The sequence below is a fragment of the Narcine bancroftii genome, chromosome 4 (assembly GCF_036971445.1).
Source record: "Narcine bancroftii isolate sNarBan1 chromosome 4, sNarBan1.hap1, whole genome shotgun sequence".
NCBI lineage: Eukaryota > Metazoa > Chordata > Chondrichthyes > Torpediniformes > Narcinidae > Narcine > Narcine bancroftii.
In genome coordinates this window covers 90,641,472-90,658,496 of record NC_091472.1, presented here as the reverse complement: position 1 = coordinate 90,658,496, position 17,025 = coordinate 90,641,472, and the positions used below count along the sequence as shown (strand labels likewise).

General features: G+C 45.9%; 1 protein-coding gene across 12 annotated transcripts in view; it reads right to left on the bottom strand.

Moving 5' to 3' along the window:
* The window catches only part of map4k3a (mitogen-activated protein kinase kinase kinase kinase 3a), a 350,582-nt gene that overhangs the window by 297,168 nt on the left and 36,389 nt on the right, over positions 1–17,025 (bottom strand). For 10 of the 12 annotated variants that reach the window (XR_011355889.1, XM_069931965.1, XM_069931966.1 and 7 more), the window contains one exon: positions 10,532–10,589. Coding sequence is in view for 8 of the 12 variants with exons in the window: in XM_069931965.1 (XP_069788066.1) it covers positions 10,532–10,589 (58 nt within the window). In the remaining 4 variants the exon portion in view is untranslated. Of the gene's footprint in view, positions 1–6,397; positions 6,511–10,531; positions 10,590–17,025 lie in introns of those variants that run through there. The other 2 variants (XM_069931975.1, XM_069931979.1) reach the window with 2 other exon arrangements.

Below are 17,025 nucleotides of genomic sequence, written 5' to 3'. Positions count from 1 at the left end.
TCAGTGGAAGATATTATCCTGCATAAATATTGATATGACTAGCTTGTCCACAATTTCTAAGATTGCGGCCTTGCTCAATTCAAATTAAGTTTCCCCAATCAAAATTTGCAGAAGAAAAAGCAGAAAGACTGCAAGGAGTAAGCTCTGACTACGACACAAGCCACCTGGCCAAAGTCAAAACTTGGGGATTGTTCTGATTAATGCCAGGCAACACGCCAATGGCATCATGAAGAAAGCCTCTACTTCCTCAGGAGTTTGCGGAGGAACTAGTGGAGTTGTTCAAGTGAACCGGTACGGACTTGAAGGGCCGACATGGCCTGTTTCCGTGCTGTAAACGGTTATATGGTTATATGGTATCAACTACATTTGTGTTGCAATTCCTATCTAGTCATATAATGAATATCATGAACATACTGTGAAGCATTTTAACACAAAAAAAAACAGGCATCAGATGCATGATCAAAAGAAAAATTAATCCTGAAGCCACACAAGATGGGCATCTGACTAGAAACTTGTCAAAACAATTAAGTTTCAAAGGGCCATTTTAAAGACATTTAAAAGAGGCAGAATTGCAACTGTAATGCTGAGAATTCCAGAGTTTATTGCTAAAACATAAAAATATCATGATCACAAACAAAAGGCTTGTGTTACAGGTTTGGAGATTATAGAGATAAGAATGAATACATGTTAAGAAGTAAACAAGGTGAGATGTTTTATTTTTATATACATTTCTTGACCAGAAGGCCCTATGTAGGTCAACAAATGGGGGGGATAAAAAAAATCAGCAAACTGAACTTCATGCACGCAAGAATTTAGGCAGATTGCAGTCAGTCAAAATATTTTAGGGGGAATTTGTTCAGATGAAATAGTTTATTTCCCCAAAAATAGATTATTCACAATAAATTATTTACAAGAAAGAAAACAATTCAAAGTCTCCTAGCACCCTTAGTGTCATGTCCATACATTCCCATCTTGTACAATGTTATTCTTTCTTTCTTTCTTCTTTGGCTTGGCTTCGCGGACGAAGATTTATGGAGGGGGTAAAAAAGTCCACGTCAGCTGCAGGCTCGTTTGTGGCTGACCAGTCCGATGCGGGACAGGCAGACACGATTGCAGCGGTTGCAAGGGAAAATTGGTTGGTTGGGGTTGGGTGTTGGGTTTTTCCTCCTTTGCCTTTTGTCAGTGAGGTGGGCTCTGCGGTCTTCTTCAAAGGAGGCTGCTGCCCGCCAAACTGTGAGGCGCCAAGATGCACGGTTTGAGGCGTTATCAGCCCACTGGCGGTGGTCAATGTGGCAGGCACCAAGAGATTTCTTTAGGCAGTCCTTGTACCTTTTCTTTGGTGCACCTCTGTCACGGTGGCCAGTGGAGAGCTCGCCATATAATACGATCTTGGGAAGGCGATGGTCCTCCATTCTGGAGACGTGACCCATCCATCGCAGCTGGATCTTCAGCAGCGTGGACTCGATGCTGTCGACCTCTGCCATCTCGAGTACCTCGACGTTAGGGGTGTGAGCGCTCCAATGGATGTTGAGGATGGAGCGGAGACAACGCTGGTGGAAGCGTTCTAGGAGCCGTAGGTGGTGCCGGTAGAGGACCCATGATTCGGAGCCGAACAGGAGTGTGGGTATGACAACGGCTCTGTATACGCTTATCTTTGTGAGGTTTTTCAGTTGGTTGTTTTTCCAGACTCTTTTGTGTAGTCTTCCAAAGGCGCTATTTGCCTTGGCGAGTCTGTTGTCTATCTCATTGTCGATCCTTGCATCTGATGAAATGGTGCAGCCGAGATAGGTAAACTGGTTGACCGTTTTGAGTTTTGTGTGCCCGATGGAGATGTGGGGGGGCTGGTAGTCATGGTGGGGAGCTGGCTGATGGAGGACCTCAGTTTTCTTCAGGCTGACTTCCAGGCCAAACATTTTGGCAGTTTCCGCAAAGCAGGACGTCAAGCGCTGAAGAGCTGGCTCTGAATGGGCAACTAAAGCGGCATCATCTGCAAAGAGTAGTTCACGGACAAGTTTCTCTTGTGTCTTGGTGTGAGCTTGCAGGCGCCTCAGATTGAAGAGACTGCCATCCGTGCGGTACCGGATGTAAACAGCGTCTTCATTGTTGGGGTCTTTCATGGCTTGGTTCAGCATCATGCTGAAGAAGATTGAAAAGAGGGTTGGTGCGAGAACACAGCCTTGCTTCACGCCATTGTTAATGGAGAAGGGTTCAGAGAGCTCATTGCTGTATCTGACCCGACCTTGTTGGTTTTCGTGCAGTTGGATAATCATGTTGAGGAACTTTGGGGGACATCCGATGCGCTCTAGTATTTGCCAAAGCCCTTTCCTGCTCACGGTGTCGAAGGCTTTGGTGAGGTCAACAAAGGTGATGTAGAGTCCTTTGTTTTGTTCTCTGCACTTTTCTTGGAGCTGTCTGAGGGCAAAGACCATGTCAGTGGTTCCTCTGTTTGCGCGAAAGCCGCACTGTGATTCTGGGAGAATATTCTCAGCGACACTAGGTATTATTCTATTTAGTAGAATCCTAGCGAAGATTTTGCCTGCAATGGAGAGCAACGTGATTCCCCTGTAGTTTGAGCAGTCTGATTTCTCGCCTTTGTTTTTGTACAGGGTGATGATGGTGGCATCACGAAGATCCTGAGGCAGTTTACCTTGGTCCCAACAAAGCTTGAAAAACTCATGCAGTTTGGCATGCAGAGTTTTGCCGCCAGCCTTCCAGACTTCTGGGGGGATTCCATCCATACCTGCTGCTTTGCCACTTTTCAGTTGTTCGATTGCCTTATATGTCTCATCCAGGGTGGGAACCTCATCCAGCTCTAGCCTTAGGGGCTGTTGAGGGAGCTGGAGCAGGGCGGAATCTTGGACTGAGCGGTTGGTACTGAAAAGAGATTGGAAGTGTTCTGACCATCGGTTGAGGATGGAGATCTTGTCGCTGAGGAGGACTTTGCCGTCTGAGCTGCGCAGCGGGCTTTGGACTTGGGGTGAGGGGCCGTACACAGCCTTTAGAGCCTCGTAGAAACCCCTGAAGTCGCCAATGTCCGCGCTGAGCTGTGTTCGTTTGGCGAGGCTAGTCCACCACTCATTTTGGATCTCCCGGAGTTTGCGCTGAAGATGGCTGCATGCGCGACGGAAGGCTTGTTTCTTTTCTGGACAGGACGGCTTTGTAAGGTGAGCCTGGTGGGCAGCTCGCTTCTTTGCCAGCAGCTCCTGGATTTCCTGGCTGTTTTCGTCAAACCAGTCCTTGTTTTTCCTGGAGGAGAAGCCCAGTACCTCTTCAGTGGATTGCAGTATGGTAGCCTTCAACTGATCCCAGAGGGTTTCAGGGGACGGGTCCGTGAGGCGGGTTGCAACGTCGAGCTTTGCTTTGAGGTTTGCCTGGAAGTTTCCTCTCGCTTCGTCTGACTGCAGTTTTCCAACATTGAACCTCTTTCTGGGGGCTTTATTGTTCCTGGGCTTTGGCTTGAAGTGAAGGTTGAGCTTGCAGCGAACCAGCCGGTGGTCAGTGTGGCATTCCGCGCTAGGCATGACCCTGGTGTGGAGCACATCTTGTTTGTCACTTTCTCGCACCAGGATGTAGTCCAGGAGGTGCCAGTGTTTGGATCGGGGATGCATCCAGGTGGTCTTAAGGCTGTCCCTCTGCTGAAAAAGGGTGTTTGTAATGACAAGCCGCTGTTCTGCGCAGAGCTCCAACAGGAGGCGCCCATTGTCGTTGCACTTGCCGACGCCATGCTTGCCCAGGATTCCTGGCCAGGTTTCTGAGTCTTTGCCGACACGAGCGTTGAAGTCGCCCAGGATGACAACCTTGTCGGCTGTAGGGGTACGTTGGATGAGGTTGCGCAGGTCGGTGTAGAACTTGTTCTTTTCTGCTGGTTCCGCCTGGAGGGTTGGAGCATAGACACTGATGAGGGTGATGTGACGCTTGTTTTGAAGTGGGAGTCGCATGGACATGATTCGGTCCGAGAGGCCTGTCGGAAGGTTTTCGAGTTTGGAGGCAATGAAGCTCTTGACCATGAAGCCTACACCAGATAGGCGTCGTTCATCCGAAGGCTTGCCAGACCAGTAGAGTGTGTAGCCCGCGCCGCGTTCTTGGAGGCTGCCTACATCTGCCAGGCGGACTTCACTGAGAGCGGCTATGTCGATGTCAAGTCTGAGGAGTTCATGTGCAATGAGGGCAGACCGACGTTCAGGTCGGTGGCTGTCAGTCTTGTCTAGCATGGTTCTGATGTTCCAGCATGCTAGCTTGAGTTTGTGAGCATCTTTTGAGGGGGAGGACGTGGAGGGGGAGGACGTGGAGGGGGAGGACGTGGAGGGGGAGGACGTGGAGGGGGAGGACGTGGAGGGGGAGGACGTGGAGGGGGAGGACGTGGAGGGGGAGGACGTGGAGGGGGAGGACGTGGAGGGGGAGGACGTGGAGGGGGAGGACGTGGAGGGGGAGGACGTGGAGGGGGAGGACGTGGAGGGGGAGGACGTGGAGGGGGAGGACGTGGAGGGGGAGGACGTGGAGGGGGAGGACGTGGAGGGGGAGGACGTGGAGGGGGAGGACGTGGAGGGGGAGGACGTGGAGGGGGAGGACGTGGAGGGGGAGGACGTGGAGGGGGAGGACGTGGAGGGGGAGGACGTGGACCTGTCCTCGGGCCTGCGCAAAGGAGCTTTTAGGTGGAGTGCAGTGCGCGCAGTACTGGCCCCACCCTTTACACCCATGGTTCGTGTGCCGTGGCCAAGCAAGCTGGGACGTGGCAGCGAGGTCCTTGGGTCGTAGGTTTTATATCGGAGTGGCCTTCTCCTATGCAGGTTTCTTACCCGGGCTGGAGGGGCCTGCCTCCCCTCCTAGGTCGGTCCATACTGCCCGGACCGGGGCCGAGGCCGCTGCAGCTCACCCTGTGCCTGGACTGGGGCCGCCGCCTCCCACTCCCTGCCCGGACCGGGGCCTCCGCCTGCCTCACTCGACCGAGGCCGGGGCCGCCGTCTCCCCCTTGCTCCTGCCCGTATCGGGGCCGCCGCCGTCTACCCTTCGCCCGGACCGGGGCCGGGGCCGCTGCTGCTCTCCCTGTGCCTGGACTGGGGCCGCCGCCTCCCACTCCCTGTCCGGACCGGGGCCTCCGCCTGCCTCACTCGACCGAGGCCGGGTCGAGTTATATACGCTCTCTATTTACACCATTGCCACAGCTGTGGCGCCTTGTTATTACTCCCCCTCTTGCTTTTTTTTTTGAGGGCTTCCCTTCAGTCTGTCCGGTGACGAAGTCTCTTGACTGTGGACCTTCCCCACAGTGCTTTGGCTGCACCAACCCTCAGTGTGTCCTTCATAACGTACTCCTGCAGCATTCCCTCACCAACATCAGTATGCCGAAAGATCACAAGATTTGGGGAGACCAAAGGGTGTTTTTCACCGAGTTGATGATCTTCCAGCAGTTCTGGATGTCTGTCTCTGCATGCATCTCAGGGAACAGCCCGTAAGTAAGACAGTCCTCTGACATGCTGCTGCTGGGAAGGAACCATGACAAGGAGTTCTACAAAGAGGTGGGTGACTATCTCCACCGCAGTCACCTCAGAGACAACATGCATGCTGGGTGATATTCCTATTGTGCAAGAAAGATCTCATCAGGAGGGCTTCTCTCACTGCCAGCCAGGGCTTGTTCGTGAATACTGAGGATGAGGAATTCCACCCGATGACCTTGACAGTCTGCTCAGGGAACTACCTACAGTATCCATAGAGTCCTTATCTCTCAGTGTCAGTAGAACATTCCATGGTGACCAGTGCCTGGTGGACTTGTGGTCAAGGATGTTTGGAGGCAAATGTCAAAAAGCCTTCAGCAATAGGCAGCCACTCTTGAGTCCTTGTGATGGACCAACAGTTTACTCTTTTGCAAAACCCCTGTGATTTTTTAAAAAATCAATACTAATGTGGAAACTGAAAATGCCCAAATCAAGCAAGAAAATCCAACGGGGATGTAGCTATAACAGGTAAACTCAAAACTGGCATTTGACTCTCATGCAAATCTATCAACCCTTCAATGCAATGCCAGAGCATTCAATTTTGGTGAATAAATGCAACTTATAAATCATTATATTGAGTTATCATAATTATATTACAAATTATACAAGTATGAACTAGTATCCACAATAACAGCAAATTCAATATTAAGCATGAAAATTTAAAGCATTATGGAAATATTTGATTGCATGCAGAAATCCGCGCACCCATCTCTATCTTCGAGGAAATTGACAGTTCATTCCAGAAATAGAAAGCTCAATTTGCATTGCAACAAACAACAGCATTAAACAGTCAATCACAAGCTGCCAATATTGAAATTGAAGTTTAAGAAAATATTCTGGAAGACTCTTACAGACCATTTAATACATACAAGCAAACCCCACTATCAATCAACACGAAATTCAGTTACCGCGATTTGGAAAACTGCGACATTTCCTTTACACGTGTAATTATTCAGTTATCACGAGATCTCTTGGCAAATTTCTGGAAAACTCAAGTTGCAAGTAGATCACATGAATGGCCCTAAACAAAATATATGCAAATGACAGTCAGACTCAGTGTGTATCCCCTATTAAATTTGGAAAAAAGAAAATGTGGAAAAGAATCTGACTGTGATATTAAAAGGAAAAGAAAAGCAATTACTTGCATATTTTTCTGACGCAACTAAAAATTGGGATGAATTAATCACACAAAGCAAGGTTTGCCTGTATGAGTTTCATTACTACATTTCCAAATTTTGTGCTTGACAGGAGAATAAAGCAGAAGAAAAACAATTCTCCCAAACAGTGGATTGCTTCCAGACTGTGACAATGCATTCATTGCCCAAATTCTCAGTGAGTGGTCTCCAAGAATTTGAAGACTTTTCATAATTGTCTGTAGCACTACATTCAATTCCCTACAGTCAACCCAATCTGTACCAGAGTTCACAACAAATTTGTGGGTCAACCAAGAAAGGTTGCAATTCAAACTGGTCAACAGATACAACAAAGCACCAACCAATCTCTCGGCACCTACATCCCTCCCAAGGCCTCCTACATCATTTCTTGACTGTGGTCCTTCCCCACATCACCGCCCATTTCTACCTCCCCAAAATACACAAATCCAATTATTCAGGGAGACCCATTGTTTCCACAGGCTTCTTCCCCAATGAACTAGTATCATCTTATCTCAACTCCATTTTTTCTCCCCATTCCAATTTCTCCCCTCCATCTCTTCAATGACTTACAATTCCCTGAACTTGACTGCCTCATTTTCACTTTGGATGTCCTATCTCCTTACACCTCTATTGCCATACAGAAGGTCTCAAAGCCCTGGTTTATTTCTTGACAAAAGACCCAACCAGTCCCCCTCCATCACCAATCTCCTCCACCTAGCAAACCTTTTCTCATCCATAATAATTTCTTTCAAAATCATCCCACATTCTCCAAGTTTTAGTAGCCATGAGTAGCATGGGCCCCCAGCTATGCCTGCCTGTTTGTTGGCTCTGTGGAGCAATCTATGCTGCAAGCCTTCATAGGCAAGGCCCCTCAATTCTTCCTCCACTAAATTGACAACTACATCAGTGCTGCCTCATGCACCCTTGATGAGCTTGTCAACTTTATACACTTTGCTGCTAACTTTCACCCTGACTTCAAATTCATTTGATCCATCTCTTTAATTTTTATTTTTGTGCCTTTGTGTTTTCCTTTGTTTTTTCCGACTTTTCTGGAGAGGGCTGGAGTTCACCGTCCGGCCACTACTCCATCACGTGACTCCTCCCCTATTTGATCCATCTCTGATGACACTCTTCCCTTTCTTGATCTCTGTCTATATCTCAGAAGCTAAGCTTTCTACAGACAATTTTTTTTTTTTTTACAAACCCACCAACTCCCACAACTACCTCGACTACACTTTCTCACTCAATTCCATGCAAGGATTCTAGTCCTTTCTTTCAATACCTCCGTCTTTGTTGTATCTGTTCCCAAGATGATGTCCAGGTCATCCAAAAAAAAAGTCCTTGCAGAAACATGGCTTCCCCTCTACCACCATCAACTCAGCCCTTACCTGCACATCCTCCATTTCCCGTTCATCTACCCTGGCCCCTCTCAAAACAGGATTCCCACCAGCCTCCGCAACCAACACATTATTCATCCTCTGTAACTTGCATCACCTACAACACAATCCCACCACCAGACACATAATCCCTTCCTCTCCCCGCCTTCCATAGGGGCCGCATCTTCCATGACTCCCTCATCCACTTATCCTTTCCCACTAATCACCCTCTTGGCACCTTCCCCTGTGACCGCAGAAGTGCCGCACTTGCACACACACCACCTCCTTCACCACTATTCAGGGCCCCAAAATATCCTTCCAAGTGAAGCAACACTTCACTTTTGAATCTGTGGAAGTCAAATACTGCATCCGATGCTCCCGTTATCACCTTCTTTACATCTGAGAGACTGGATGCAGCCTGGGAGATTGCTTTGTTGAGTACCTTTGCTCTGTCCAGATCAATGACAGGGACCACCAAGTGGCCAACAATTTTAATTCTGTCCATGGCCTCATGCACTGCCAAACCAAGGCCACCCGTAAATTGGAGGAGCGACATCTCGTAACCTGTCTGGGCAGTTTCTTAGCAGATAGCATTAACAGAACTCTTCCCTACCCTGTCTCCTTTCGTCCAGCATCCCACTCCCTTCCCTCTCTATTCATAGATCTCTCCCCTATTTTCTCTGTTCCCTCCCTCTCTGATCCACCTACTACCTCTTGCCTGTGGGCTTGTCCTCCTCCCCCACTATATTTTACTTATACTTTGATGAAGGGCTCAAGCCTAAAATGACTGTTATGTGCTTTTTATCTTTGCCATGTAAAATGACCTGCTGAGTTTCTCCAGCATTGTCCTTTTAGTTCAATCATTACATCTGCAGATTTTCATGTTTCATTTCATCAATGTTTTGAACTTAGAAATGGGAATTGTTTCAGTGTTCCAACAATATTTAAGAATGTTTGGATGGACCATATCAGCAAATTTCCACCCCTGAACTTCCATAAGTATGAACTCAATGGAGTTCCACAACAATCCAGTAGTTTGATGGAGACAATTACAGAGTCTAGATTTTGCTTTATATTCATGACAGTGACAATATTCAAATTCACATTCCATAGCTGCTGGCAAAAGGTTTGCAGAATTGCACTTCTGGTGATTTAACCATCCACGAGTTACACTTTCAATTTCCATTCAAAGTTACGTCAAAAAAAACCATAAACTTTCACAATCCATATCAATCAAACAGTAGAAGGACCTTTATCTTGGCATAAAATATCACAAGGCTAGTGAATCATTATTTAACACACCTAAAAATGGGTTGTGATCCAAAGAATGAACGCAATTTCAAATCTGGCTAAAGGATTTGTGCAATTTTAACATGGAAATGCTTTAGTTTAAACTGTAAAGACCAATTTTCATTGTTATCAAGTAGCAAAAGCACAACCTCTTCATCTTTACAATGGTTCTTATCTTTTAAATATCAGTGTTCCTCCACAAAAGGTTGCAAGAACCTTTCTGGTGGTCTACACTACAGGCACTGGGAGTCCAGGGTCTGACAATTAGTTACTCTGTCATTCAGTTTCAATTATTGGGAGAGAGAGAAAAAAAAACTTTTCATACAGAGAATATTTATGACTTGAAACTCATTGCAGGAACACAAAATGCAATTAGATAAGCCAAAGAGAAAATATTTAGCAAGCTTTCAGGAACTTAAACTTACTGGATTGCTCTACAAAGATATGATGGGCTGTGGCCCCCTTCAGTCTAAATACTATAGCGGGCCACGTGACCACGCAAGTAAAAGGGTCAATATCCGCAACACGGGGTCGGTCCAACTTGGCGCGGGCTCCTCTTCACTGCTGAGAAGGAACCTTCGAGCTAAGGAGCCCTCCACTTCTGAATGGCAGACTGCCGGCTGGAAAGTGACACTGCGACGCGATGACGTCACTTCTGGAAGCCAGCGGATATGTCACCGGAAGTGGGCGGGCCAACGCGGAGACGCAGCAAATTCAAACTAATAAAGTCATTCTTTGGTTCACCCTCACTCTGTACGGACGTCTCTTTACTCGGTAGTGCTGCCACAGCAGTCGCTACAATACTTCTACTACTGGATATTTGTCCATTGATCCAGGTAGCACAGAAACCATAATTTTAACATCTGATCTTCAGATTTATGTTCAAATAACCAAATTTCTTGTTCTTGGCTACTGATATCAGGATGAAAGCACCTGGGTGACATTTGCATCAAAATGAACGTAACCATTAATGAAATCATTTGCAGAACTGCACCACTGGACTATGGTTTTGAAATGAGTGGAAATATATACAAAGAATGCATATTTATTAATAGTAGATTGTATAACATAGCTTGAAATGCAAAAAAGTACTGAAGGAAAAGGTTTACTAAAGCAATATAACCTTGTGAATGCCCACTAACTAGATTCATAGGCGTTCTTCCATTTTGCAACAAGCAACTAAAAGTGCAGTTTATTACTTCCAATCAGAGTAATTACTTACCAGGCTCCAGCTTAATAACTTTTATCGCTGCTAGCTCTCCAGTATTGACATTCCGAGCCTAAAGCAGGATGCAAGAAACAAGTTTTAATATTCATCATAACAATCTATGAAAATTCTTAATTTACCCCTATAACACAACTATTGCAATTGGGATGCATCCTTAAGGCCAAAAATAAGAAAAACAATCAGTAATAAAAAAATTTTAAAAACCAGTAATTGTGTTAACAGGCTTCATAGATCAACTCCAACCTGTATACAAGCCAACTTTAACATTAGCTATTTTGACAAACAAGTTCCATAGAACCATAGAAAACAACTGTGCAGAAAACAGGCCACTCGGCCCTTCCAGATGTGCCAAAACGTCATTCCTCTAGTCCCAATGATCTGCACTCATTCCATAACCCTCCAGACCTCTCCCATCCATGTATCGATCCAATTTATTCTTAAAAATTAAGAGTGAGCTTGCATTTATGTCAGATAGCAGCTTCTTCCAAACTCCCACCACTCTCCAGTGAAGAAGTTCCCCCTAATATTCCCCCTAAACCTTTCACCCTACAGCCATGTCTTCTCATATTTATCTCTCCCAATCTAAGAGGAAAGAGCCTACTTGCATTCAACTCTTATCAAATCTCCTCTCATTCTTACATGCTTTAAGGAATAAAGTCCTAACCTGTTTAATCTTTCCATGTAACTCAACTCCTAAAGACCCAGCAACATCCTAGTAAATCTTCTCTGCACTCATTCAATCCTACTGATATCCTTCCTCTAGTCTGGCAACCAGAACTGCACACAATACTCCAAATTTGGCCTCACCAATATCTTATACAACCTCACCATAATATCCCAAATCCTGTACACGATACTCCCTACTGCTTCAAGATTTTGTCCCCTTCATTAAGGTCAGTACCATTGTCAGGACAGACCAATCCATATTAAACTTGAACATGCAGCATGGTAACAGGCCATTTCACCCCACGAATCCATGCCGCCTAATTACACCCAACTGATCTACACCCCCCCCCCCCACCGCCCCGGTTCATTTTGAACAGTGGGAGGAAACCAGAGCCCTCAGGGAAAACCCATGCAGAATGTACAAACTCCTTACAGACAGCACAGGATTCGAACCCAAGTACCAATCTCTGGCACTGTAAAGGCTTTGTGCTAACCGCGCCAATTAACAATCTTGATTCATTTTAATTTTACAATTCTCTGTTCAAGACAATGAACACATTATCACCTTATCCTATGTAGTAAATTATGATCCAGAGTGTGTGCTTACTTTCACTCAAGAACAAATCTGAGGTCATTCAAATTGTGACTAAATCTTATTGAAATGAACAATTTATTGTCAAATGGAGACTGATCGTCGCTTCATCGTGGCTATCCCTCGAGGTCGAGGATGGACAGACTTTGTTCCATTTTCCCACAGAGCGAAAACACATACTTCACAAATCATTCAACTAATTCCACTAGTATGGAAACCGTGACAATGGGAAATTATGGATTTGTTGCAGCCTTCATCTGCCTTCACAGCCATTGAGTTCGAAGCAACTTCATCTGCCTGCTCCACCACTGAGGTCTTGATTGGATTGTTCTTTGTCAGGGACCTCACCCTCTACTTTACCACCATGGATGGTCCTACTAGGATATTGTCTAGACTTCAGGAACTGAGTTGCAGGGAAAGGTTAAACAGGTTAGGACTTTATTCCCTGGAGCATAGAAGAATGAAGGAGGATTTGATAAGAGGTATTTAAAATGATCAGGGGAGGACGGTAGACAGAGTAAATGTAGATCGTTTTTTTTTAATCCACTGAGGGTAGGTGAGATACAAACCAAAGGACAAGGGTTAAGAGTAAAAGGGGAAAAGTTTAGGGGAATCATGAGGGGGAACTCTTTCATACAGTGAGTGGTGGGAGTGCAGAATGAGCTGCCAGCTGAAGTGGTGAATGTGGGCTCAATTTTAACATTTAAGAAAAATTTGGACTGGTACCTTGATGAGAGAGGTATGGAGGGCTGAGGATTAGGTGCAGGTCAATGGGATTAGACACAAAAATGGTTTAGCTAAACAATATGGGCTGAAGGGCCCTGTTTCTGTGCTGTAGTGTTCTATGGTTCTATTATTCTAACACGAGAAATGCAGCATATGGTCTTAAACATTGAATCCAATGGAAAATACCTTTTAAGAGCAACATTTATTTGCAAATTGTGGAATTGCAAGAATTGTCACATGTACAAAAAAATTATGATTGCTATTTAACTACAAGAATCAGTCTGTAAACTTCTCAGTCCAAAAAAACCTCAATTCAAAAGAAAAATCAGCAAGGATCAGAAGAAAATCCTTTATCAACCAGTTTTTCAAATAAAATTAAAATGCCTCCAGTAAATCAATTCAAAGTGCCTTGCATTTTGAGTATGGTATTAACTACATTTACCAGAGAGAAGAACAGAATGTGTACAGATCACAAATTTTTCCAAGTATTATCAAAACACAAGATTACAATTAACTGAATAACTAAAGTAATCAAATAACAGATTACTTGCAAACAAAAGGATAAAACTTGGAATTGGGAAACAGAAATCTTAGTGCAACTCAGAACAAAGAAAATAACAAAAATATCTCTGTTCCATATTGTAAGGGTTAAAATCCTAGTTATAAGCAAATTCTGAAAGCAGTCAGTAGAGGTTGACCTATTTCATGCTATCTCCTAGTAACATCTTTCTTCAAGGTTATAGCTAGTTTTCTCTGCATGTTTTAGATAAGTGTTCAGTTTTGATTTTATTTGTTCTACAAAATAGAAGAAATTAGTTTTGTTCCAACAACTTTTATTAATGTTTAATCATTTAATCATAGTTTTAGTACCATACCCAACCCCAACCAACCAACCAATTTTCCCCTGCAACCGCTGCAACCGTGTCTGCCAGTCCCGCATCGGACTTGTCAGCCACAAACGAGCCTGCAGCTGACGTGGACATTTACCCCCTCCATAAACCTTCGTCCACGAAGCCAAGCCAAAGAGTACCATATAACCATTTTTTCAAACAGCTTGTAATAATGTAGTAACTGATATAATGTTTAATAAACCATGGAAAACTCAACTTTAGTACAAATTTGTTTGAACGAGTCTAATTCCTGCAAGCGACTATAAAGGAAAATAGTCGCAACACATATTGTTTTTCTAAATTCAAATTCATAACCAAACTTTGCTATCAATAGTCAAATTTATTGTCATCTGATTGCACAAGTACAACCCGATGTAACACCGTTCTCCGGTCCTCAGTGCAAAACATGGAGACACACAACCTTCACAACGCACATCAGCTTCTGTCTGAGTGACAACATGGATCCATTCTCATTTGTCTACTGAAGCCATAAGTCTACAGCAAATACCATTTCACTGGTTCTCCACATAACCCTGGAACACCTGGACAGCAAAGATGCTCTTTATTAACTGCAGTTCAACATTCAACACCATCATACCCTCAAAACTGATCAACAAACTCCACATTAGGCCTCAATATCCCACTGTTCAACTGGTTCCTGAATTTCTTCATCTCCACACCCCAGTCAGTATGAATTAGCAACAACATCTCCTCCACAATCTCTATCAGTACCAGAGCACCACAGGGTTGCACACTTAGCCCACCACTCTACTCCTTCAACTATGTGGCTCGCTACAACACCATATACAAATTTTCTGATGTCACCACAGTAGCTGTCTGCATAAGAGGTGCTGAGTCAGCATACAGAAGGGAAATTGAAAACTTGGCTGAATGGTGCACCAACACAACCTATCACTCAATGTCATTGAGACCATTGTTAACTTTAAGAGAGGAAAACCAGAAGTAACCTAGTGATCATTGGAGGAATGAGAGGTGCAGGGGATGAGCAACTTTGAATTCCTAGAGGGATCATTATCTCAGACAACCTTTTCTGGACCCATTATATTAATGCAATTGTGAAGAAAGCATGTCACCACCTCTACTTCCTCAGGAGACAGCCGAGACGTGCTACGCGCTTCGAAGTCAGCACTCGACTCAGCAGCACACAGCTGCAGAGCCTCACTCCGATGGGCTGGCCAGCGACAGCCAATTGAGTGGAGCTTGGGGAACAGGCACACCCAGGGATGAGAGTGGCTCATTGATTGGCCGCTCCCCGGGTAGCACTAAACGACCAATCCCAGGAAGCGGATATCAATGCCACCAGTCGGGTGGCATGATGACATCAGAGATGGGCTTCTACCCCTTTATAAGCAGAGCTTCCAGCACAATAAACCAGTGTTGAATTCACTCCCATTGTGTGCATTTCTTCTTTGAGTACAATCTCTCCAGCAGTAGCAGCTGCCATAGTGGTGACTCCTGACTGGTCCAACCGGCATCTTGGACCTGAAGAATGAGCTTCCAGCCTGCAATCAACGCGGTCTCATTGAAGCTGCCCAGCTTCTAGACATCACAGCCACGGGTGTGGTTCCAACAAGCCGAGGTGCAGTTCACCGTACGGAACATGACAGCCGACGACGACATCTACTATGTGGTCGGTGCCCTCGAGCAGGACACGGCAGCTCTCATTATCGACTTCCTCCAAAAACCTCTGGAACAAGGGAAGTATCAGGCCATCGAAGAGCTACTAAACCAAGCTTTCAGGCTTTCACGGCATGAGTGTGCTGCCTGTCTGCTAGACATGGACAGTTTGGGGGACAGGGCCCCATATACCCTCATGAATGACATGCTCGCCTTGAATGATGGCCATATCCCTTGTGCTCCATTTGAGCAAATTTTCCTGGAGAGGTTACCAGAGGACATCAAGCTACTCATAGCCGAAGAAGACTTAATGAAGCCCAGAAAGGTAGCTGCCAGAGCCGACCTGCTCTGGGTGGCAAAAAGGGATGTCTGCGTTTCATTAGACCACGTGGCCTCTTCTCGTCAACATTGGCCTTCCAGGAGGCCGCTCGACAGACTGCTCAGCAAGTCTTCCTCCAAGCCTGCAAACCCCAGTGAGCCATATTATTTCTACCATCAGCAATGGGGTGCTGAGTCCACCAATGCCAATCACCCTGCGGGTTCCCAAAATCACCAACCGTCATTAGTAGCTGTGAAGGCTGGCCCATACAACAGCCTTCTCCACATTCAGGATACAACGTCAGACAGACACTTCCTGGTCGACACCAGGGCCAAGGTCAGCATCTTCCCCCCTCCACCACTGATGCACGCCACCAGAAAGCAGGGCACGGGTTACGGGCTGGCAATAATTATTCGATACGGACTTACAGCACCCGTACTATCCCCCTCCATTTCAGCAACCACCACTTCATTTGGCGATTTGTCTTAGCAGACATCCACCAGCCTCTCCTTGGGGACATGCTTCCTGAGGGTCAACTCCCTCCTAGTCAACGTCAAGGGCCGCCAGCTAGTACACACAAAGACCTTTCAGACCCTTGCACTGGAAGATACCAAACTGACCACTCCCCATCTACACTCGGTGGCAAGTCCAAGCAATGAGATTCTAGCCAAGTTCCCCTCCATCGCGATGCTGCACTTTAACTCAACTGAGCCCGAACACAAGGTAAGGCTTTTTTTTTTTTTTTTTTTTAAACACACCACAAGCTCCTCACTAAGGCCTTTGTCTTCACTAAGGCTTCCGACCAGTGGTTAGCCAGGCAACAGAGGCACATTTCATATATTTCATTGCGGGAAAATCCAATGTGGTGGCCAATGCCTTCTCATGTCCCACATTACAGGCGGTACACACCTCAACATCTAGCATTGACTATAAGACTCTGGCTGAAGCACAGGCAGCGAACAAGGATATTGACGCATATCAGCACTGCAATTACCAGCCTCCAGTTGGAGGATGTACAGCTTGGCAGACGGTCCTGTGCAATGCGTCTACAGGTAAGCCTCGACCCATCATTCCCACTACCTAAAGGAGGTGCATTTTTGAGGCCTTACACAACTTGGCACATAAAAATTACTGTCAAAATGGTTGCTAGTCGATTCGCACAAGCTCAGCCAGTGGGCCAGTAATTGTACACGATGCCAGACCTCTAAAATCCATACCCACACTAAAACCCCCCCCAGTCATTTCAACTGCCACAATGCCATTTCAGCCACGTCCACATAGATCTGGTGGACTCCTTACTAATATCCAGAGGCGCCTGCTCGTTACTAACCTATTACACAAGTCGACTAGATGGCCTGAGGCCATCGCTTTGCCTGAGACCTCTAAGGAAACGTATGCCAGGGCCCTCCTGAACAACTGGGTGGCTCGGTTCAGGGTTCCAGAACATATTCCCTCGGTCAGGGGCTCCCAATTTACCTCCGGCCTCTGGTCTAATCTCGCTAATGCCCTAAGTATTCAACTCCACCACACCACAACTTACAACCCTCAAGCCAATAGTTTGGTGAAGCAATTCCATTGACACCTTAAAACAACTCTCATGGCCAGACTCAATGGCCCTAACTGGGTGGACGAGCTCCCGTGGATACTCCTAAAGAGG